Source organism: Talpa occidentalis, unplaced genomic scaffold (genome assembly GCF_014898055.3).
Source record: "Talpa occidentalis isolate TD23 unplaced genomic scaffold, MPIMG_talOcc4v2.1 talOcc4.9, whole genome shotgun sequence".
In the NCBI taxonomy this organism is placed as follows: domain Eukaryota; kingdom Metazoa; phylum Chordata; class Mammalia; order Eulipotyphla; family Talpidae; genus Talpa; species Talpa occidentalis.
The window spans coordinates 106,731,290-106,756,676 of record NW_023605305.1 but is presented as its reverse complement, the minus strand read 5'-3'; the positions used below and the strand labels follow the sequence as shown (position 1 = coordinate 106,756,676).

Genomic DNA, 25,387 nt, shown 5'->3' with positions numbered 1-25,387 from the left:
GTGAATCCTGATGACCAACAACTGGGTCGCTTTTGGTTCTGTACCCACTCCCCTTTTTTACCTTGCTCTGCAATCTCAATCTCCCGGCGTCCAAATTCTGCCTGTTTGATGTTCTTCACACAGAAATTGCTGCTGCCCTTGGAGTTGGTTTGCTGCTTTTCTCGGGGGGAAACCTCATCATCAGAGCTATCTGTGTAGGACGCAGCTAGAGCCAGGAAAGAAAGAAATGAGGATAGAAAAACCTCATTGGTCCCAACTCCACAGAGTAGAGCCCTTAAGGGACTCTCATTTAAGTTAAGCGAACATTCTTAATTGGAGCCACCTTTTACGTCACTGTCACTTCTACTCTACTCAAGGCATGAGTAAACTGCAGTGCTGTGGCCCTTTTATTCACCCTGATAATCCTTTGTCATTAGTACCTGTGCTAAGGAGCTATTGCTCCTAAACCTGCATCAGGTCCAGTGAATCTCAGATAGGGGTACTTGGTTCCAACCTGGATTAGAACCAGTCACAGCAAAAATGGGAGGATAATTTAGGGCAGACAAGGAATGCTATTTCTTGTCTCTGGTTCTCAGACCTAAGCATCTAAGCATCTATTAGCAACATATGGAAGGTTTAATAAAATATAGACGCCTAGGTCCCACCTTCAGAAATGTCCAGCAGGTCTCGGGTGGGACCCAAGAATTAGCATTTCTAGTAAGTTCTCAAGTGTTGCTGATTCTATTGATCAGAGGACCACACTTTGTGAACCACTAACATGGATGAGTGACAAGATAAATGATACACAGGGATTTACAATAGTTTTGGGTTCAAGGAATACAGAATGGAAAGAAATGTCACAAAAGGTAAGAAACTGTTTCTATTGCCAGCCCTAAGATCACTCAAGATATCCAACTTTAAAAAACAACTTCAAATAAAAGTTAAATGTTCTTTCAGAGAGATGTGCAAGAGAATAAGCAACAAGGAGTCTCACCTCACCTCTCAAATTACTTCTTTCTTCTCTGAACTGCGTATTTTCCTGATCACTGCTACTGCTGATGCATTAGGTCTCTTAGCTATGATTAGTCTGCTTGTCACTCACCACCTTCTGTTCAAATAAGACACCTTTTCACTTATGATAGCCAGTATATTTGGAACCTTTTCTTGCTTATTTATAGGTGAACCTGTATATTCATTTATTTTAGCACTTAACCCTATGTACCACCATTTGCTCTTACCTGCCTACTTTTTCTCTGTTAGGTTACCAGTAACACAGGGCAGAGACAAAGGTGGTGGTTGTTTTTTTTAACATTCCTTTTGCCTCAAGCCCAGTCTTTAATGTTAATAAAAGGCAAACAGTATTCAAGCAAAAGACAATAAATGGCTTTTGGTATAAACCTATTTGCTGACATTAATAGCAATCTGTGACCTTGGGGCAAGCCCCTTAGTCTTTTAACAATGTTTCTTCAGTTAAACAATGAAGTGATTGGATTAGATGCTCCTGTTTCTAACCCAATTGTACTGAAATCCTAAGATTCGGTATCTTTTTCCATGTTAATATTCTAGTCCCCCTCTAAAAGGTGGGAAGAACAGAATTCAAGGCAGAAAAAAAAGTCCACCGATACAGGGCTAAGATAAGAGAGGAGAAGTAAAAGGAGACAGAGCTGGAGCTACATGACAATAGCTTGACTCCTTCCCACTAGAGAGGTTACAGGGGCAGACACTGCAATATTAAGGGTAACCTAGTAAACAAAAGGAGCCAAGACATGAACTTTTTTTTTAAGATTTATTTTTATTTATTTATGCATACAAAAACTGGGGTATAGGCCAGAGGTGGAGGGGGTGAGAGGATTCACCACAGACAGAGTGGGGAGTAGAACAGGCAGGGACCTACTGAAATACACTGCTGAGGGGAGCAGTAGGAGAGACAAAGGTCTGCTGTGCCATGTGAGTCAGCTCCCTGGCCAGGGATTGAACTCAGGCTGCAGTAGCTGGCGATAGCTTTATAGTGCTGAGACTTTAACCCCTGCTCCACCAGAGAGGCCCCAAAACATGAATTTTTATTGCTATAATTCAAGCAGTTTTGGAGACAAAAAAGAAAAAGGTGGCAGGGTGTATCTTAGACAAAGATATCAGATATTATGCTTCCAAAGTACACCGCTTTTTCAAGGCCAGTTGCATCAGCCAAAATAACATTGATTTCTCCCTTTGTAATGTGGACAGATAAACATGGGAATGGGAAGCTGTCCAGTTCCACCAACCAGGCACTGGCTGGCATACACACAAGAGCATAGACCACACAGAGAGGGTCAAGGGAAGACAGTCTCAAAAAGACAAAAGCTTCCCCAGCTACAAGCCTGGCTGGGAGTGCTCCCACTGCTCAACCAGTGATCATCAGCTTTCAGCATGAATGTGGGCAGCCCTGACACAAGGTATTTTCAGATTCTAGATAAGGAGCACTGGGCAGAGAACCAGCTCAAGGCTCTGGAAAAAGGAAACGAGATCAGAAAGGACATGCCATACACACTCACCTGAACTGTAGCTATCAGTGGAGGACTGAGAGATGGAGCGAGACAAAGATCTTCGACCAGTCTTGGTGGGGAATTTGGTGAATTCTTGCATGTCATCAGCAAATTGAATTTGCTATAAGAGAAAAAATTGAAGACTTACAAATATTCTATGACATTATTTTTTAAGGTCATACATTGTCTTCCTTAAAAGTCAATGTTATGTGACTCCTACTAAGCCAACAACTCTATAAAAACTAGGGTGGATAGAGGCTACACTGCCTCCTCCCAAAATGCCAACTGTCTAATTGTTTTAGCAGGATATTTTTTCGGCGGGGGGTGGGGGGGGGAAGGGGAGAAGCTTAAGAACAAACTTTGAAAAGCATCTGTCCAATTTCACAAATCTGCCTTTTCACATTCCACAGTGTTCTTCTTATACCCTTCCTCCAAACTATCAATGTCAGGTACAATCTCAAAGAGTTTCTGTTTGTTTGTTTGTTTTTTTTCTCCCAGAATATTCTCCCATAGTACATTGTTGTTTTTTTTTTTTAAAGATTTGTTTTTGCATACAAGAGCTGGGGTACAGGCCAGAGATGTGGGGGGTGAGAGGATTCACCAGAGACAGAGTGGGGGACAGAACAGGCAGACTGACTGAAATACACTGCTGAAGGGAGTAGTGGGCGAGACAGGAGAGGTCTGCTGTGCCATGTGGGTTGCTCCCTGGCCGGCCGGGGATCGAACTTGTGCTGCAGAGGCTGCGGATTGCTTCATATTGCGGCGCTTAACCCATACTACAAAACCAATGTAGTATCCCCAGAATACACCTCTACATACAGTAAAATACTACAATATACAAATGAAAGAGAAATTTAAAAACACACATATACCATATACCATAGTAAACTGCAACTAATTAGGAGTAATGTGAAGGCAGGAGAAAATAGTTCAAATAGTTGACAATATTATAGAAAAATTAATGGCTCTTTCAAAAGTACCTGAAAACAGTTTCTTTTGTTAAAAGGCTTAAATTTTTCTTCTGAATGCCTGCTTAAACTCAGATAAGCCCTCTTTTTAAATTATAAACTTCGGCCTCTTGAAAAACAAATTGGTTTGAAAATCTGAATCGAGATCTTCCTTACTACCTGACTAAATATAAAAAATAATCCAATGGAGAATTAAGCTAAGTCCTAGCAAGTATCTCCGGAAGCGTAAGCTATTACTGATTAAGATCTTTATAATTCTAGTGATATGGTTATAGTCACTGTAAAGCCGGGCATGAACTGTCACACGTACCCTCCAGCTCCAGGTGTAAGAATCAGGCATATAAGTGCAGCCTAGGCACAGGCAGCTTATAGAAATAAATAAAAATCTGAATTAGCAGGATTCCATCGGTAATCAAACAGTAATCAAGGGACCACAGATTCATGTTTCCACACCAAGAATGAAAACAGAATAGCCATGCAATAAAGGCCAAGTACACACTACTATTTGGGTAGCAAGTCCAAGGAAAAACAATAAAAACAAAGTTTTTCCATTTACAATCCACCCTCCAACTAATATCAAAGATCTACAAAGAGCTCACATGACTCAACAAAAACAAAGTAAACAATCCAGTCAAAAAATGGGCAGAAGTGGGCCTCCCTGGTGGCGCAGGCGGTTGAGCGCCACACTGTGAAGCTGTCCACAGCCTCTGCAGTGCAGGTTCGATCCCAGCTGGCCAATGAGCAACCCACATGGCACGGCAGACCTCTCCCGTCTCGCCCACTGCTCCCCTCGGCAGTGTATTTCGGTCCGTCTGCCTGTTCTGCTCCCCACTCTGTCACTGGTGAATCCTCTCACCCTCCTGTGCATCTGGCCTGTACCCCAGTTCTTGTATAAATAATCTTAAAAAAAAAAATGGGCAGAAGAGCTAAAAGACACTTCTCCAAAGAGGAAATGCAAATGCCAACAGGTATATGAAAAAAATGCTCAGCATCACTTATAATCAGGGAAATGCAAATTAAAACCACAATGTTACCACCTCACACCAGTGTGAATGGCACATATTAAAAAAGCTGGCAACAACTAATACTGGCTAAAATGTGGAGAAAAAGGAACCCTCTTAAACTGCTGGTGGGAATGCAAACTGGTCCAACCCTATGCAAAGCTATGTGGAGGTTCTCTAATTATTAAAAATGAAGTTACCATATAACCCAGCAATTCCACTCCTAAGAATCTACCTAAATGACACAAAAACATTAATTTGAAATGAATCTTGCAAGACTATGTTTATTGCAGCACTATTTACAGTAGCTAAGACATGGAAACAACCTAAAACAGATCCAAAAACAGATGACTAGATCAAGAAGATGTGGTATATATACAGAATGGAATATTATTCAGCAATCAAAAAAGATAAACTCATGCCATTTTCAGCAACAAGGATGGAACTAGAAGGGATTATGCCCAGTGGAATAAGTCAGGAGGGAAAAGAAAAATACCAGATGATTTCACCTATAAGAGGAATACAGGGGATCCAAACAAAGGGTCAAAAAAAAAAAAAAAAAAAGGAAAAAAGAAAACTTGCAGGTAAACTATAGATCTGAGGCATGCAGGGCGGGGAGGAGGGAGATGAATCAAAGTAGGGAGGGAAGAGCACAAGGGACTATGGTAATGGTTCACAGGTGACGTGGTGATGGGAGACTTATGGGGACTATAGACAAGTGTACCAAATTGTACAAAAATAAACAATGTAAGACAATTAAAACTAAATAAAAATCCAATCCAAAGCTTCTACACACCTTCCAAAATAGAGTAAAATCCACCTATGGCTCAACATTCAACTGGTCAAGTTTTTTTTTTTCCTTTAGGCTACTCTTTCTTCTGTAAGATCAAATGATCAAATTTCAGAAAGGATGCTCAAGTTAAACTACATATACTGCACCAGAACTGGATGAACAAATTATCTTTGTACATCCAAAGCAGCTTTTTCAGTTTAGGTGTTAAACTTTAAATAGCTTAAATGTCAAAATCATAACTGCCTTTTAAAAAAATCTACGGCCACACTCAGCATTTGCCCTTCTAGATAGGAATTCCCACTGCATATTCACGTGACTTCTGCAGTCAGCAAAGCCAGTTTTACCTAAGAGATTAATCCAGGACTAAGGTAATGACTTTCAAGCCAATGTGCAGTCATTCAGGCGGTAGAAAAAATACAGTCAAGAGACCATCAATGCCTTTTAACACTCTCCAGAGGCAGCCCATTCCCCATCAGCCTCACTACCCCTGGCAAGGGCAGCCTGCCCAAGAGCTGCACTCTTCTCAGCGCTGACAGATTCCCTCCCCTGTTTGGTCATCTTTTTTCAAAAAGTTCTGGTTTATTTCCAAACACCACCTACCTGGGGGTGAGTGAGGAACTCAGTAGCACTTTAAAGCAGTTTAAGTGAAAAACAGAGGTGCACTGTGGCAAGATGGAAATGTGTTTCAACCACCTAAGAAGTGAATTAGTAGTCATAATCCCATCTCTTAGCACTATTGCTCCTCAGTAGCCTAAAGCTTAGCAAAATCTTTCTTATCTAAAAATATTAGACTGTCACAAGCAGCTTGTTAATAAGTGTCCCCACTACCCCAGCTCTCAAATAATGACCAGGGCTCATATTTGAAGTGGACAGAATGTTAACTCAAGTTATGACATGGATGGATGAGTCTGTCCTTGCACCTCTTTCATATCCTCATCACTAATAAGGAGGTCTAGCTACACATAGATGCTTACTCACCTTGTCTGCTTTCCCACCCCAAACTACAGGCTGAAGGGAATGTGCATCACACTGCTGCTGTGGCGTGCAGCTGCTCTGCTAGCTCTGTCTTCCTCCTGGAGTGTTCACCTTCACATTGTAAATAAACTGTCGCTAAGAGCAATTTTTCCGTATCACAAGCTTACTCTCTAATGAGTTGGTCTCAATAATAGTATTTTCATTGGACTGAACTCACTGCATTTAAGCCAAATATGATTAAAGACAAAATCTGAAAACGACTGCAAAGTTGTTCTGTTCACATTACTATCATGATTTCCCCCAATCATGAAATCTTAATTGGTGTGCCCTTAGTGTGTCTTCACTTCTAGATCTGTCAGGAAGGCTAGATCTAAATATGACATAGGATGGGGGAAAGAGGGAGGAAAAGGAGATTAATGGAGTCCAAAAAATATCTGACAACCAGAAAGTCCTAGGTCAAAGAATTATTTTGTGTTTGGGAACTCCCACCCCATTACAGCCGTACCCACAACAAGCGCACCAGTGTTCCAGTCTTGCATTAATACCACATCTGAGAAGCATAGAAGGTCAGACTGACTCATTCTTCAAATAGCACATCCAAATACAGAAGTCTACTTGCTGTGTCTTAGAATCTCAAATGCCAGGCCAATTTAGCGTGCAAATTATTTTACAGCACTTCTTCAAATAGCTGTGTGGATACAATGATTATCTTCCATGTGATAATGAAAATAAAGAAAAACTCTACCAAAGAGATAATCGGAGGCATAGAATACCCCAACCTAGTGGTAAGTCTGGTGAAAGTGCTGAAAGAATTACTGGATATTAACAAGAAAAATGGAGCACAATTAACCCAAAACAGTTATAAGCTACTTGAGAAGAACTGTATACTACTCACTCAGTTGATTCCAAATGGTATTTTTTACCATTGGAAGTGGAGAAGTTTACTTCTACACACATGGTCTATTAAATGGCTTCATTACACTTCCTTCCAGATCCCACCCAATTTTGCCTTCTAGTTCCTGAATCAGGAAGAATTAAAAGCCACCAGAATTCTACTATGACACTATAGGATGGTGATAGGATAATACTGGTGGAGCAGCTAATTTTTTTAGGCAATACATTTGTGAAGCACCAAGTGTTCCTCCTGGTGCTATTCCAGGAAAGATCTATGAAAGGAAATAGGTTCCTTAAAATCTGCAAGTATTTTGAACCACAGTGTAATGATAATGCAAATGGCTTTTACTGCTTCTTTGGGAACATGCTGGATATGGAATACTTCACAGCCTCATCTGGATATTATTTAGTGCAGGTCTCCAAAAATCAGAGATTAGGTAAGACAACTTATTAAGCCTGTTATTTCAATGCCTATATAACAAGGTTTTAATTTCCTCAGAAAGGCTTCCTCCTAAGGGTGAAAAACTAGACTCAAAGGTAAACAGCAATTAGGAAAACAAATCATTAAGAAAGTATAGCTTAGAAGTGAGTAGAGGGATCCACCTCTTATTGCTAAGGATTATCTGAAGGGCCAATATCCCTTTTCTGCAACACTACTGATTTTCTGAGACATTCCCACATTTCTAGCAATCTGCCCCGTCTCCTCTGGTATACTATGTGCAGATTATTCTATTTAACAATTACAATCAGGTATTTCTTAAACATTTAGCACCTGAGCCATATAGGTTGACTACTAAGCAACGTGTGGGAACACCTTCTAGGATTCCTCCCACATCTTCTTCACCCTCTTTCACACATCTGGCTAATCTGTTCTTTCTTCTACAGATTGTACTCTCACCCACTCTTCAGAGAAAGGAGATTGTATGGCTGTCAGTTCAACAGGTGCAAAACCTTTGATACCTACCAGTGATCAACCTAATTCCCATTTCAGATGAATTCAAAGAAACAGTTCTCAATAGACACTAACTTCTTGGTACAAGAATTCTTTAAGCCTGAACATCTTTCAGACTTTAACCAGGTAAACAAAATTCCCAAAGAAGGGTACCTCTCCCCAACACCTTACCCTCATGACACATCACTAGAGAACAATGTGCCGACAGAATTAGTCTCAGGTCATGGAATTGAGTCCATAGCCTGCAGCAACTTCTTCCATTCCCCGAGGGCAGAAACCAACTTCCCAGATTCAGCAGGGGCTGGCTGCTCTGTAGTCCTTCCGTATCTCAAGTTTCTAAACTCTCAGTTTCCCAGTTTCCCCAGATGGGGCCCGAGTTTCTGGAGGAGAGGAGGTGGGCAAGCTGACTAATGACAGTACACATCTCCCTCCCCCACACTATGTCTCAACAAGTAACAGGATCTAACACACGCTCACACACACTGCCAGAACCCAATTTCACACTCAGAAGAAACACTCCTTTCAAAATGGGACTCAATGGACGATCTTTCAACAATCATGGTGGGAGGAAGGGGTGAGGCAACACCAGGGCCCACACTGCTGAGTCACTTAAATGGCAAGGAACATACAGCTTGAGAAGTTGCCAGAGAGTGGTTTTACCCTTTGTTACCTACTCTCCCCTTCTATTCATGAGACAACACACTTCACTGGCTTTCTAGTATATCCTACAGTGCTCTGGTGAAAATGAGGAATACTGCCAAGGTGAAATTAGGAGGTTATAAAATGGCAGCAAGTAGGACAGGGAAGGGATTTCTAATCTTTTGAAAGCCATAATGCACAGTAGAACGTGACTATACTTCAATGCGCATTTAGTCTTCTACCTGTCCAGTTGCCTGGCTTGTCCAGACTTACCTCATCCTTAATACTGCAAGTTGTATCATATGAAAACATGCCAGTCTTTCTTCTTCTCCTCACACTGAATTATCATCTCTAGGTTCAAACAATTTTTTAGTACAGATATCTGCAGAAATCGAAGTTCCTGGAACAGACCCGTGACTTCAGTGATATGCCAGAGTTCCCTTCCACCCCCACTGCTGCACTTCCCCACCCCCAACTTCATTATAATTTTTGATATATAAAAATTTTAAAACAATAGTATAATGAACACCTACATACCCTCTACCCAGACTGAAGCTCTCCATTTTCCATATTTGGCTTCTTTTTATGTATACATAGAAACACATGAATACTTTTAAATGTTCCTGCCCCAAAAAGGTTGCAAACATGAAAATTCTCTGCTAGTCTGCTTTTTTTCTTCCTTGTGATACCAACTGTTCCTTGAAGCGCTAAGGCCAGTTGTCTTATAAACATCCATATTCTCAATTTTTCAGATAGTTTCCCTCTTGTAAACTTTAAGTTCAGTTCTGAAGTTTGATTAGAATGAGGTTAAAATTTTGGCAAGAATACTTTAATATCAGGAAGTACATGCCGTCAGGTTCCTGTCCTATCTAAAAAGCACTAAACTGAACCCTTGGTTAAAGTAAGACTGTTAGTCTCTGACAGGTCTATTTTCTCCTTTGCAAGTAAAGGTTAATTTGTAGGGTTTACACTTAGCCTGTAAGTATCTTGTTCCTTAGTGACTTTATCATCTGTTCAAAATCCTTACCTGAACCAGTTATATAGGGGAGAGGGTGTGTATAGATTCATGATTTGTTTTTTCTATCATTCCTGCCACAGATGCCAGCTAGCATTCTTTTATACAGTTTTTCTTCTCCCTCTTGTTTTTTCTTGACTTGTTATTTATATTTTTATTTAGTCAATATGTCACACTCAATTATACAATGAGTAAAATGAAAGCACCAACTGCCCCAAACACAGTGAGTTGGGATCTGGTTCAAGCTGACTCTTCTGCCCTTTAGACATGACTGCATTTATTATTATTTTTTAAAGATTTATGCATACAAGAGCTGGGGTACAGGCCAGAGGCGCAGGGTGCGAGAGGATTCACCGCAGACAGAGTGGGGAACAGAACAGGCAGATTGACCGAAGTACACTGCCGAGGGGAGCAGTGGGTGAGTGAGGAGAGGTCTGCTGCGCCATGTGGGTTGCTCCCTGGCTGGCCGGGAATCGAACCTGTGCTGCAGTGGCTGCGGACAACTTCATAGGTTGCATCTTAACACTTGCGCCACCAGGGAGGCTCGAGACATGACTGCATTTAAGCACTTCTTCCTTTGTGACATGAGATAACCAAGCTCACCTTGTTCTTTCTCTGCTGGCTTCAGACCTAGAACAGCCATTTAGCCAAGGTACCTGGATTTCTTTCAGTGGGAATGACATCTGGTATAACGTATGCTAACTGCTGTGAGAGGAATCACTACTTCTCGGTTCTTTTAATAGAGAAAGACATCTTTTTGTTCTACTCATGAATTCATACTAATATTTCCATTTCAATTTTAACACACCTATTTTTTTTTTAACATTTAATTTCCCTACTTGCAGCTTTTTTCTCCTCATATTGACAACACTGGTTTCTTCCATGTGACCTCCTCTTCTGGTTTAGGAACAAGTGATTCTGTTTCAATAAGGATCATCTCAGTGTGGCAGGGAGAGATCGCATGGGTTAATCTGGCCTGTACCCTAGTTCTTGTATAAATAAACAAATAAATAAATAAATAAATTTCTTAAAAAAAAAAGAATATTAGGATTTCTCAAAAACTGATTAGCAGGGTTTAACTACACACTAGCATTATAAATTGAAAAGCCCATCAAGACAGATCTAAATAGTCTCAGGAAGTGAGGTTGAAATTCCTTTTTATCATTTTAAATGATTTAACAACAAAGAGATAACTGGTGGTTTCGTTATAGTCCTCAGATTAGGCAGCTTGCTTTAATGCATCACTGAATAAACAAGGCAACGTCCTTATATTAATAGCAGGTTGGAAAGTTGCAGAGCAGAGCAGTCATCTATGTGCTAGTTACAACTGGAATCACCTAAAGCCTCCCGGCTTCTCGAGGGAGGACTGCAGCGCTTCTCTACTGAGCCTGGAAGGTAGGGCATACAGCACTTACTCAGCAATCTCTCAGTGTAGACAGAGGACATTCCCCTTAGTTCTAGGCCAAACAACAAGAATGGCCTTTGAAGACCCTATTACAGAGGTGCTGGCTTGAGGTCATACTAGACACCAGATTTCGGGCAGGGAAAAGCAGAACTGGCACAGGACCCTGTGTGCTCTCGCTCCAACCTCTAAATCTGGCTGTGTCTTTTCAAATTCTTTCTCCCCATGTCCCAAATGAAATGTCATTCACGTTTCTGCAGCACACGTTACACATTGTACTAACCCTGGGGCAGGTTTGGCCATTCACTCAAGTCAAACACCAACTTTTCCAGGACAGACACATTACGATTGCACAAATAAAGTCTTATCTGTCCTCCCCCCACCCTTTTTCTTGAGTTCTATTTGATAATAAAACAATAGTGACATCCTTTTTGTCTGGGTCTCGGGTCCACTTATTTTAGCTTAAAGAAGCTGCTCTCCCGGCTACCGACTACAACTCCGTCAAATCTCTCGGCGCTCTGCCCATTTTTTCCATCTTCCTCCAGTCTTTACTCCTTGGTTATTTCCACAGCCCCTCAAAAATTCTCTGTGATTTTCTGTGTTTTGAAGCCAGAATTTCACTTAAGTGCCTCCTTATCTTTACAATTTTACTACTAATCTTAGTGTAGGATTTCATAAATGTTAAGGAAATCCTCATATTCTTACCTAATTTTAATCCACTGAGCCCAAGTTCAGCCAGGCAGAAACCAGTGGTGGGAATGGGGACAGAAACTCACTCTTAGCATTTCAAAGAGATCACCAACTCTCTGAAAGGCTATTGGTTTGGTAGAGGCCTAGCCATTCCTTATACTTACTTTTTTAACAGACACTCTTGAATTCTTTGCAAACTGCCTTGGCTGTACAGATGAAGAAACCACAAAACAATCTGTTTAGGAATTAATAGTTCCAAACACCCAACTCATGGCCTAGATTTATCCTAATCACACTCTCAATTCTAGGGTTAGCCTAGGGCCCACTGGTGGGCTTTAGGCTTTTATATGCAAATTGTTATGCATTATGTTCATTTTTCTAAAAGAAGAACACAGTTCTGATAAGGTTCCAAATCCCAAATGGTTAAGAACCTCTACGCTAGACTTACATGACTCAAACAATAACCTTAAAAGAACATAAGTTCCACAGGATGTGGATCTTTGTTTGGTTCACTGACACATCCAAAGTTCTCAGCATAGGTCCGGGACACAGTAGATGCTTAATCCTGAGTTGATATGGCTGAATGATTTCTGGTCCTGGCTTGCTCTGAATACCTTAGGAGAGTAAATAGAGGCTATTTTCAGAACCTCTCACGTGGGCCACAAGATTTTCCTTTCTGGCCAAAGTTAGTCAAGGTGGTAGCAGCAATATCAGATCTTGTAACAATTTTGTTCAGCATTGCTTGATAATCTAAAAAGTGGTTCTAAATCTAGGATCATTACATTTTAGTTGGGCAAGCTGTTTCAAAGTACACAAACCGACCCATTATCCCCATCCCTCCCCATTCTCATGTAGGTCTAGTCAGGGCTGATATAATGAATATTTTGAAAAAGCTCCCAAAGTGACTGATACCTTCCACTGTTTCCCACTCCATGAGAAGGACTGATCTAAGAGACGAGCTAAGCAGAATATGAAAAAGCAAGCACAAGCACAGGGTTTACCAGGCTCTTGATAAAGCAACTCAAGGAACACAGAGCAAATGAGTGACTTATGCCATTTTCAGAGATAAAGTAAAGAGAAAATTTCCTTTAACACCAACTCCTTCTGTCAGGTACAGACAATCCATCAGATGGACCCACAAAGGCTTGGGAGAACATGACAGACTGAGGAGAAGAGACTATTTTCACAATGGCTTGGTCCAAATTCAACAAAAATTGGCAAGGTGAGCTCATTCCAAACATGCCCAGTGCTCAGCTAATCCCCTCCCTATGGAGTCAGAAAAGAATGTGCAGCTTTCTGAACCTTCTACACCCCAAGTAGGAGAGGCTCCTTCTCCTTAATACAAGGTTTGGAACTAATCTCATCAAGTCTCCCCTCTCAATAAGAAACTAGTTAGAGAAAAGAGGTGCCTCCCAACATGGGTGCTCCCCTGCCAACCTTCTGGATTTGGAATCACCCTTTACCCCACTTCACTAAAAACCAAGCCTTTGTCAACCTCCATTCACTCTCCACTGGAAAATAAGAGACCACTCTGGGAGTGATGTTTTCTTCTAGGGAATCCTGGGGTATGAGAGCAACAGTCAGTCCCTACAGCATGTCTTTTCCTTATAATACAGTTTATTACACTTGGTACACCAAGTTCCCAACCAGCTTGGTCTCTTTCCTGCTATAAACCTGAAGTAAACAGATTCTACAGCAGCTACAAGCCTGTTACCAGGGCCACTGTATTGATCAGTATAATTAACATTCACGATTCAGCTGGTCAGCATGACAAGCCAGCTGGGCTGCTCTCCATGAGCCTGAACACTGGGAATCTTCATGTCTTGCTTGTTAAGAAGTCTGGTGCTAGGAAGCTGGGCGTCAAAAACTCAATTACTGAATTAGAAACTGGATACCACCTGGCCGCCAATAGGAAACTGAATTTGTTACCAGAGCAACTGAACACATCTGCCATCTCTACAAAGCACCCACCTATTTCTACTTCTAGAGCAGCAAAATTCTGAAGGCTTCCATTTCACCCGAATCCTACTCAGGTCACAGACTTTAGGGAAACAACACAAATACAATCCCAGTTGGCATGAAATTCTGAGTTCCTGGTTAGGACAAGCATTGGGCCAGTTCCCAGAAGACTAACTGAAAGAAGGTGTGTTTCAAAGAAGGAGCATATACAGCTCATGAGCACTGAGTTTGGTCTTGGTTCAGAAAGACAGTCAGGGGGCCTCCCCGGTGGCGCAGTGGTTGAGCGCTGGGTTGCGAAGCTGCCCGCGCCCGAGGAGCCGGTTCGATCCCCGGCTGCTCCCCGGCCACCGGAGGAGGGTCCCACATGGCGCGCAGACCTCTCCTGCCGCCCGCTGCTCCCCTCAGCAGTGTACTTCGGTCCTTCTGCCTGCTCTGCTCCCCGCTCTGGCTCTGGTGAATTCTCTCACCCTCCCGTGCTTCTGACTGTACCCAGTGCATGTATAAAACAAACAAATAAATAAAGCATGCCTCTATTAAAAAAAAAAAAGAGTCAGGGATGCAGAATGAGAACCGAAGTCTGCACAGCACCGCTGCTGTTCGTTACTTTCAGGACGCCAACTCATATTCCAAAATGGAGCTGTTCAACTTATTCCTGGCCTCCAAACCTCAAATATCCTAAGAGTAAGTCTAGGAGTTCCTTAAATCACGAGCATGTGTAAACTAGAATGCCAGTTTCAACTTTGGCCAGTGAACCTAACGCTAAGAGCTTAAAATATGGTGGGAAATTCAGGCCACTGAGTGTAAGGATGACCCCAAGTTTCTAGCCTACTGTCTTGTGTTCCCAAGGCACTGAGTTAAGAAGGTGGAGGCCTCATGGTCTCAAAAGTCTACTCCCTTATCCATTTCTGGCATTATACAAGGATCTGCTAAGCTGTTATAAACGTCCACTGACGTCTTGCCTGCAGGTCTGGTACTTCATGCCACCCAACGGGAGGGGTCTTAGAAAACCAACCCTGGCCAACTAAAGGAGAAAGTGAGCCAGGTGAGTTCGGTTTACTTTCTTTTTTTTCTTTTTTTTTTTTAAAGATGCATTTATTTATGCACACAAGAACTGGGTACAGGCCAGAGATGCAGAGAGAGAGAGAGAGAGAGAGAGAGAGAGAGAGAGAGAGAGAGAGAGAGAGAGAGTGTGTGTGTGTGTGTGTGTGTGTGTGTGTGTGTGTGTGTGTGTGTGTGGATTCACCAGAGACAGAGCAGGGAACAGACCAAGCAGATCCACTGAAATACACTGCCGAGGGGAGCAGCGGGGGAGACAGGAGAGGTCTGCTGCGCCATGTGGGCCACCCCCCCGGCCAGGGATCGAACTCGTGCTGCAGCGGCTGTGGATAGCTTCATGGTGCTGTGTCTTGACCCTCTGCACCCCCAGGGAAACCCCAAGCCTCACCAAAACTTAATTGCAATTTCAGCCTCCACATCTGTGTCAACCAGTCCAAGACCAAAAAGCAAGCGCAGTTTCTTCACGTGTCTCTGCTCGGTGTGCCTCCTCCAGGTCTCCTCATTTCTCTCCATCCTGTTTCCTTCCTTCTCCAGAATCCTCGAGTTCGGTTTACTTTCTGAGAGAGATGATCCGCTCCCAACAGTTTACTCAATAAACAATTATTGACAGGATACATGCCAGGCACTACTTACTACACACATGCATGAAACAACACTTGCCCTTGGTATGTTTGGTCTAGAGAATCTATCACATGAAGAATAAGATTCAGATAACAAGTCAGTCCTGAAAGTAAGCCCTAGAAACACACTGAAATCAAACTTATTTTGATACAGGAAGCAAATCAAATTTTGTTCAGTTGTGATACTCAGTCTAGTATGTGAACTCCTTATTCTAACACTCCCATGGAGCCAGCTCTGGAGCTTTAGGGACACCCACAGTTCATTGGAAGGGCAGTGAGATAGTACCAAGAATACCCAAAAAGTCGCTGAAATATTGTTTCAGTGTACATAAGTTCCTGAGTTGAAACCTCAAGGCACTGATAATGAGTCTCTTGGGAAGGTGAGGCACATCCCAAAGAGCAGGGTGACAAAGCACACCAATAACCTCAGCTTTGTTCCAAGGACAAACTGCAATTGGAAACTTAATCTCAGCAGTTTATGATCTGTAAGGAAAGATACTATGACTTAGAGACCTGCCCTACTAAATCAGGGTTTTTTAAACCAGGATTTTTAAACCCATGACAAGTTTCAGGGAGTCCCACAAGTCCTCCAAAATGTATGTAAAATCTTTGTGCTGCTGATTTTTCCTGAGGAAAGAACCATGATTTTCGTAATATTGTTAAAGGAATCTGTGACTCAAAAAAAGATTGTTCTAGAATCTCTAATCTAGCAAATACCACAGGAGCATTCCCTTAAACTGGCAAAAGAGAAACCTATCCACATAGTGAACTCTCCTCTGAAATTAGAAATAAATGTGGTGGGTACTTTGAAGATTCAAGTCCAACAGCTTTTCCACATCTCTATGGTAAAGCTGATTGTCATGAGAGCCCAAATTGGCTTTCCTTAAAGCCTCTGATGAACGAGATGAGTAGAAGGGGGAAAGGGAGACGAGAAGGATTCCCAAAGGGGGTAGAGCAGAATCTCTGTCTTACTCACTTCCGTGATATCTCTCTTTTTGACTTTAGGATTCTAAGGCCAAAATGGGAGCAGCTTACAGCCCAAAAACTGAGTTGAGGTCACTGCCCTAAGGAAAAGGGATAAAGCAATTCCCATTATGTCCACTGAAAGCTATGCCCCCCCAATTTACCTCCTACAATAGGTACTAGAAGAGTGGGAGCCATTTCCCAAAAACAGAACTTTCAAAATCCTGACACTGCTCAAAACGCGGTGACTTAATTCAAGCGGTCAAAGTGAACGAAACATGGTTAAACTTATGTTCCACAGACCTTCAGCGCTTTCATTCTGCCGCTCACTAGTGCACAGAGCTGCACATCCCTATGGATCAGCATCAACATTTTCCTTGGCACCTGGTGCATGCAGGCTCAGTGGGATTCCAGCAATGCCACTCTACACACGCAGGCTTCAGAGAGGAGAAGAATAGATACACAACTGGGCTTACTCTACGCTAGCTGCGCAGGTCTTCAGATTGTAAAGAACTAAGCCTGAGGCAGGTCCAAGATGTACAGCTCACAGTACAGCGAGCAGTCCCAACCCTAGCTGTTTAAGACGCATTTCTAGCGCACCCTGAGTAGAGGGTGTCCTTTAAACATGTGATGTGGTTCTGGCTGGTAGATTACAATTTAAGCCTTACAGTTAAGTCCAGAGGTGCGTCGGCTGAGGCACTGAGGCTTGTACAGTAAGAAAACAGAGGCATGCTTGGGCTGTTCTGGATGGCGGTTCTCTCAAAGCCCCTCCCCAGCATTTATCCCAGCATTCCACATACTATCTTTCACTAGTAGCTCATTGAACTTTTTTACTTTGTGTCCCATTTGGGTAGTAAATGACTCAGCCCCCTTCTGTGCTCCTAAGGAGTACCAATCACTATGACACCATTCTGAGATTAAGGTACAGGACTGAATCCTTCAGAAAAACCGAAGAGATAGGAACAAAAATGAAACCAGTCTGAGTATTAACAAAGGTGCTCCACCCTCCTTCTGGGATTGATGTGGAGCAAAGGCCACTCCTTTCTGAAGGACAAAATCAGTTGCATGTAACCAGGAGCAGGCGGTTTGAAACACAGAGAAACAGGACAAAGGGGAGGGGGTGGGAGAGCAAAGAGGGTGGGATCTAAAAGTGACTATATAAGAGGATAAAATCACAGTGCATGCGTCTTTGGGACTGTTTCATTTAATTCAAGAATTCTTGTTTAGGAAGGCTCACAAGAAATAAATTCCTGGGCTCAGTGAGCCCAGTGTCTGACATGGCCCACATTGTATGGCAGGGGCCATACATTGTATGGCAGGGAGTGGTTAGACGGAGCAGATCCCATTTGATTATCACAAATTCTAAGCTTTCCTGCGACCTATGCACTTCCTGTAAATCAACATATTTTACGTTCCGTGTGTTAAGCACTACATAAAATAGTATTTTTTCAGGGAAAAATTTTCCTGTTAAAAAGACATCCCCATAGAAATATCTTTTTTGTTTTAGTTCTTTAAGAAAGTTTCAAAGGGGCCTCCCTGGTAAGCGCAAGGGGTTAAGACACAACCTATGAAGCTGTCCGCAGCCACTGCAGCACGAGTTTGATCCCCGGCCAGGGAGCTACACGCATGGCGCAGCAGACCTCTCCTATCTCGCCTGCTGCTCCCCTCAGCAGTGTATTTCAGTTAATCTGTCTGTTCCCCACTCTGTCTCTGGTGATGCTCTCACCCCCATGCCTCTGGCCTGTACCCCAGCTCTTGAATGCATAAATAAATCTTTAAAAAAAAATAAAAAGAATGTTTCGGGCCTCCCCTGGTGGCACAGCGGTTGAGCGCTGGGCTGCGAGGCCTGCCTGCAGCCTCTGCAGCACCGGTTTGTTTCCCGGCCGCTGGCGAGGGTCCCACCAAAAAAAAAAAAAGACTGTTTCAAAATCTGATATAAACCAAGGAACTTTTCAGCATTTAAGGAGGCACTCACTGAATAGCATGGTGGGATAACAGGTATAAACCAGAATTGGACTAGGCAAACCAGGATATAGCACTCTTTGAAAGTCACACAGCTTTGAGATGATAGAGACTGCAGGTATCCCTGATGCCACAAAACAAGTTCTTAACTTACACTCTACTACTCAGTTTTAGGAATAGAAAAGAGAAGTCAAAGAGGCCCCGAGCAACGCTCCAGCAAGAGCGAGACAGCATGAGAACTACCTGAATGAGTCAAAGGAAAATATAGAATCAGAAAAACAAAAAGCTGACTGAAATTCTACGTGAACTTTTAACTACTTACTATATACAAGACACTTGAGTGTCGACAAGAATCAGAAGGAAATTTTTTGGTAAGAACCTGTACCTTGATTGTTGAATTTCAGGTTGGGAAAAACTCTGGTCTATGCAAATGTGTTGGTCTTCACACAGATGGGGATGCTGCACTCCCACTTCAATATGATGTGCTCTGAATTATTATAGCCAGTATAATAAAGGTGGCCCTTTGTAAGATTTTAATATTCAAATTCCCAAATCTTATTGGAAGTAGCGGAGTAAATTTTGAGGAGTCCCAGGCAATCAAAGACCTACAAGATTCTGTGTACAAAAATACCACTTAAAAACAACTTCACAAGAATAGTACATTCAGTAAAACACACTGGATCCAAAAAAATAGTTTCCTGATAAAGCAAAAGGTACACAGGTTGTTATCTTGTCAGCATGGGATCTAGACAATGAGTACTCCTCTCTGATAAGCTTAAGACACAAGTCAGTGTCAAACTAAGTAAACAGACTCAAATAAGAGGTGATCAGCATCTGTGGAGAAATCTAAAAAACAATAGCATCACCTTAATTCCTGACTCCTGATCAGACTTCCACTAATACAATAGTTGCTCTAAAGAGAATCAACAGACATAAATGAAGAGATGACAAGAAATAGCAACCAAATAAATCTCTTCTCAGTGAATCTAAGTAGCATAGGTATAAATTCTATAAAAATGCAACAAAACAGAGCCATAAGACAATCCCGATGAGAAGAACAGCATCCTGGATTCCACCTATCAGGTTAACCTCCAAGCAGTACTCACTGGTATATGCTTCCTGGGTATCAGCTGACCCTTTTGATGTATTGGTGCTATACATACTTTATTCAAATGAAGAATATCTTATAAACAAAGTAGTTTTTTGTGTCCCCTTTCTCCTTTCCCTGTTGTACTGGTGATAAAGCTGACCACACAGATCCCAGGTGAAATGCTTAATATATCACGCCACAAAGTCCCATCAAATGTTCAGAACGGCAAAGAACAGCGAAGGTTCTGATAGGTCTTTCAAAGAAATGTCTGTTTTCGGAGGTTTCATCAATAAGCTAGAGATTTTGGTTTAGCTGTGAAAAAATACATCAGCTTGATACAATGTCAATTTCCAAAGACCCAGAGACAATGATTACCCCATTCATCACAAAGCAGGAAAAAGGGGATAAAAACCCAATGATTATGGGGAAACAGCTAACTTATTTATGTGGTTTAGCTAATAACTGCCAACATTAAACAAGGATCCTCCGTGTGGCACGATGTACACTATCCTTACAACTAAAAGACTCTTTCTCACTCAAATTTTCCCGGTAATACTACCTGAAATCATCAGTCGAGACAAGCTGTGAACCATGTGAATCATACTACAGCAATTAATGCCGCCTCACAAAAATTCCCTTTACAACTTAATGTCAGCAAAAGTTGTCTTCTTTGAAAAATTGATATTATTTTCCATGTCTGCAAATGAGACTGTAATTCTGTGATTCCTTTTTATTCTAGAAAAGCTTAAGAGTTTTATTTGGTGATCAGTTTCAATTGCCTTTGCTCTCAGGGTTAGTGGTATTTTTTCCCTTCTTTCTATATATTGCCTTCCTTATCTACAGTGTATGTATCCTGCATTTTAAGTGATTTCAAATGCTCATTACAAAGAAGAGTGTTTGTTAAGTACACTAGTAATATTCTTTTTAAAACCATTTAGCTATTTTAGTTGCCTACGCGCACCCATTCCAAACAGAAAGCACTTATTTGGCAGATGAGGAAACTAAGGCAGAGACTAACCGGCTTAAGGTGGTAGGCATTCAGCTGTCTCAGACACACAGATAAAGCCTTCAATCAATCCAGTCAGCCCTCTACCTACCCCTTAACACTGTGGGAGACTCTGGAGTTTACAGACCCAAGTAAGTTACAATTGCAGTTGAAGAATCTAGACATCTATGCTTTTAATGGCCAGACATCCACTCTGTTCCAAACAAAACAAGTAAAATTTCACCAGTTACATTGCAATCTGATCTGAGGACCATCAAGGTCACCCTGAAGTAACCTACAGCCTCAAAAACGACACCAGAAATATCTTCATTTTCCTGAGGGACTTCAGGGCTTGGAAGGATCCAAGGATTATTTGGTTTAGATCCAGACTGGAATCCTTAAGGTAAAGGACAGCACCATCTGAAAAAGTCTTTCTCCCACGCCATTCAGTACATGCCATGTTACATTTTTCCCTTTTACTTGTTTCATGCTTTCTCACATTTTCAACACATGGCAGAGATACAAAAGTGATTTAAGTCATAACATCCAATTCAACTGACGTTCTGAAAACATGGATCACCTGGGACTTGCTATGTGACCTTGACTAGTCCTCAACCGACTCATTAACTAAATAAATGGTTTTTTTAATTGTCACGAGGGTAAGGGTAATTAGTCATCACACAGCACTTTAATAGAAAGTCCTGTGTAAATGCTAAAAAGTAAAGTCCAAAAAGAACAAGATTAATAAGAAACACTGGGGTACATTTACCAGCAAATGGAAACTTACAGCAGGGTCTTCCCACATTCCTGGCAGACTACTACTTTCAAACTAATGGCATATGAGTCTCTAAAATCATTAGCACTTGGCCTGACAACAATATACATTAGCAATACTCCTCCTGGGAAGAAACGAGGAGAGGGATATTTCTTCCTGGTAGGCAACCACACAGACATTTCAATAATAAGTTAGCCAGGTGGGCAATTAATATTTGAGCACCTACTAAAAGGAGGGTACAGAGCTTGGCACAATGGATACAAGAGTGAACAAAAATCCCTGCCTTTATGGAATTAACCTAGAGTACAAACTTTGTCTTAGTAATAGTTGTACTTGGAAGCATAAAGGCTTAGTAAAATGAAGGCAGTGAGAATAAAGATGTCTAATCCCTGTAGCAACTAGACAAAAAGAGGTTAGGCTAATGGGGAGAGAAGAGTCCAGAAAATTAGAGTACTATGTCTTTCCCATTCTTGCCCCTCACTCCTCACAGTGCTACCCTTAAGCAATCTGCTGGTAAGGGCTGTGATACTAAATAGCGCAAATTACAAAGAGTTACTGCCCCCCAATAAAACAGTCAGCTGAACTGAGAGCACTGAAAATAAGGTTACCCAGACTCTTTAGAATCAGGGGATCTGCCACACCCATTTAAAGGCATTCTATTGGTAAAGTCCTAAATCGGTGGGAAAAGAGAGTGAAAGTGCACAACATGCAATGGTGACCTGTGTTCCAATCCTGCATTGGATTTCTGGAGTGATACGTTCATTTTTTTTTTTAAAGCCATCTCTCCCACTTATGATAGCTTAACTAGCTCAGGTGTGAAAGCTTCCAGGACTAGCTATTTCTGCAAACCCTGCTTCCTTCAGCTTCTACAAGCACTTCAGACAGAGACGGCCTCGAAACACTGTTTTTAAACAGGAGGGAAATATTTATCCACGTTCTCATTGGTTTGAGGAAGATCACCTCTCTGCAAAGGTTATTCGGTCCACTGTTAACTAGGTGCCAGGTATGTGGAAAGTCAAGATTGTGGTTGGCAGCAAACGCTCGAAAGCATTAGGGATCCCAATTCCGCCACTGAGAGAGCTAGTTCGACTAAAACCTCCAACGGTTGCCATTTAATCTTCCACAAGAGAAGGCGAAGGGTGTCCTTTGAGCTCAACCTACAGCACAATAGACTAACTTGTTCTGCCTCACTAAGTGCGGCAAAGAATGAGCAATCGTTCCTTGCCACCCACCCCTTCAACCCACCCAAGCTCCTTTCTCAAGGATGCCTGAGATCTGTTCACACGACTCTACGATCAACCTGTATCCATGACAGTGTGTGCTGCCACCAAACTCCAAATGCTAATTCCCTACATATGCGAATCAACTGGATTGTCGTAGACAGTGAAAGTCATAGTTTTCCATTTCCTGCTGCCCTTCTTGCTTTCACCTGTGCGAGAGCGAGCACGCATTTTTCCTCCTGCCTCGGGGCAGAACGCAGTTGTTGGATTAACGGGCCACTGCTCCCAAAGATATGCCTTGAGAAGCGCTGCCAGATTTCCCCACTCCTCTGTGGGGGAGATCTTCCGTTCGCCCCCACTCCCTGGGGCTGGTGACCGGGGTCAGCTGAGTAGGTGTACCCCCTTCCACTCCCCCCCCACCTTCAAGGCCCTTCACCCAGGGAAAGTCAGCTGCAAATTTGAGGCCTGGCCATGTCGGGTTTCAACAAGATCCTGGGGAGCAGGTCCGAGGGACAAAGGAAAGTGAGGTCAGGGGCGGCCTTCCCAGCTCAGGATGGGCCTGGGGCCGCTCCCCCGACCCCTCAGGCCACCTCCGTCGCGGCGGATCCCCCCCGACCTCGCCCCCTCAGCCCCCAAGCAGCTGCAGCCCGGCCCCGGGCTCGCTCGCGCCCCTTCCCGGAGGCCCCAGCCCGGGCCCCCGCCGCCTCCCGGAGCCCCCGCACCTTCTTGGGAGCCTTGGTGACGGTGGCCATGAAGGAGTACTTCTCGGCGTCCTCAATCTCCTTGGCCTGCTTCAGCTCCTCCCCGACCCCGGGCAGCGGCATCGCGTCAGGCATCGACATCCCCCGGCCGGCCCGGCCCGCGGCCGACCCGCCGCCCCCGCCTCTCTGCCTCACGGGCGCCCGCCCGCGCGGCGCCCTCCAACACGCGCTCGCCCACCCTCCCGCCGGGCCCCGCGCCCGGCCGCGTCCGACGCTGAGGTGCTGGGGCCCGCGCCGGGCCCGCCCGCCAGCCCAAGACACCGGACAGCGACGGCCGCCCCGGGAGCGCCCCAAGCAGCAGCGCGGAGCTCGGACCGGCCCGCGCCGCCACCTCCGCCGCACGCAAACACGCACGCAAAGTAAGGGCAGAGGGAGGTGACGCCACGTCAAGTACTGGCAGCTCCGGGGCGGGAGAAGAGGCGGAGCGAAACGGCGCTTTGTCGTGACGTCACCACGCTGGCCTGCGCCGCCGAAGCCACCCCTTCAGCTTCCCCGCTCGCTGGGGAAACTCCCGGGCTGCGCAGGCACGTTTATGCCACCAGGTGGCGCCATCGGCCCTGTTAGCGGCGCGCGGGCCCCACAAGGATGCCGCGCCGCTGAGGGAGGCCTTGACTTGTGGGGTGCCCTTGACCTGTGGGGTGCCCAGCAAGACCTCACAAGAGCCTAAGGGGAAAACCTGGGAGCAAAAGCCAGAGTCACACACGAGTCACTGGACAGCCGATCCTAGGAAACATGTGGGGCCTGAGACAGCCCCATGCTCGCTGCCCCCACCCCAGGCCCTTGGGCCCAGAGCCCCTGCCCAAGGGGCCCGCTTGACTTTAGAAGGGTCCTTGACTCTAGAAGGGTGGGCAGAACAGACACGGAGCAGCGTGTTCCTGCTCAACCCTTTGTGACCTTCTCCACCACTATCTCCTTTGTGCCTTGCCTGTTTGCAAGACCTTCTGCCCACAGAATTAATGTTATCTGGCCTTTGGGATGGGGCTAATGGGTGGGAAGATAAAGGGTAGGAGTGAAAATGGCTATTCTCCTCTATCCTTCGCCTCCCCCCCCAAGCATTAGACTCTGCTGGCTCCCAGCCGAGTGCCCAGGCCTTCACAAGCCACCCCGGTGCTCTGCTGGGGCCTGCTATGTGCCTCGCCGTGTTAAGGCCCCACACGGTAAAGGTGCCATGGGAGAGTTTGTTTTGTAAGGCTGAGTGGAGCTGCAAAGGCAAAACCTGTTTGTAACCTGATGTCAGCTGCGGTGGCTTGTCCTTTGAGAGTCCAGTGACATTGGCTGGAGCTCCCATGTCCTTTGGAAAGTCCAGCGCCCTCCTCGGGAGTTCTGTAGATGATGGGAGGAGTGAGCGGAATGGAGACTTCCCTGATTCCCTCTGGCTCCAGTCTGCTGTCTCATACGAAGTTTTATTCGTTGGTCTGTGGCTGTTTCTTTAGCTCGTGCTCGTTCAATATGGGCCATTACCCCCTCTCCTTTCAACCCCCACCCCTATTTCAAAACAACTGCAAAAATAATGCTGTAACATGTAGCAGAACTTTTAATGAAGGTTTGTGGGCCACGGGAGAGATTACGTCAGCCAGAAAACAATTTAAAATTACATTCCGCAATGTTCTGAAAAGGTTTTTTTGGCTTTCTGGTCACCCAGAGTTTCTTGCTGGCCATGCCACCCCAGAGAGCTCCCTGACCCACTGTCCTGTTACTTCCTTTCCATCCCTCTGCCTCACCTTCCCAACTTGACTGATTCTGGGAAGCTGGATTTGTCTCTTCTGTGCTGAGTAATTCAAGTCTCCCTTGTGCCCTTTTCTTCCTAAATCCCTCCTCCCAGCGCCCATCACCCAGCCCACCTTTCTATATTCAGGAACCTACCAGAGTTAACTCTTTCAAGAAATAAACTGACATCCCCATTCCCTCCCAACACACACTGTTTGTGTTCAGGGTTGCAAAGAGTGTGAAATACTTGCCTCTGGTGCCCCAGAAGTCCTGTCAGAGGAACCCACGGACCTATCACCCATACCCCTGAGTCATACGTTTGAAATATGCTGTAGAATGGCCTGGACGGATGCACACTTCTGTAGATCCTGGTGTTTAGCTACTAGGATTTCTTCATCTCCCCACTCTTTCAGACTTCCTGAATTACCTCCCAGGGACATTCCAGTAGCAGAATGGGCT

At 43.9% G+C, this 25,387-nt stretch overlaps 1 protein-coding gene across 1 annotated transcript in view; it reads right to left on the bottom strand.

Annotated features, from left to right (window-relative positions):
• AHCYL1 (adenosylhomocysteinase like 1) overlaps positions 1–23,655 on the bottom strand; it is a 34,227-nt gene extending 10,572 nt beyond the window's left edge. The window contains exons 1-3 of the mRNA XM_037500554.1: positions 23,183–23,655; positions 2,511–2,622; positions 62–205 (exon numbers count right to left, since the gene is read on the bottom strand). Of these exons, the coding sequence (XP_037356451.1) occupies positions 62–205; positions 2,511–2,622; positions 23,183–23,302 (376 nt within the window). The 5' untranslated portion in view covers positions 23,303–23,655. The remainder of the gene's footprint in view (positions 1–61; positions 206–2,510; positions 2,623–23,182) is intronic.
• Positions 23,656–25,387: the final 1,732 nt, after the last annotated feature.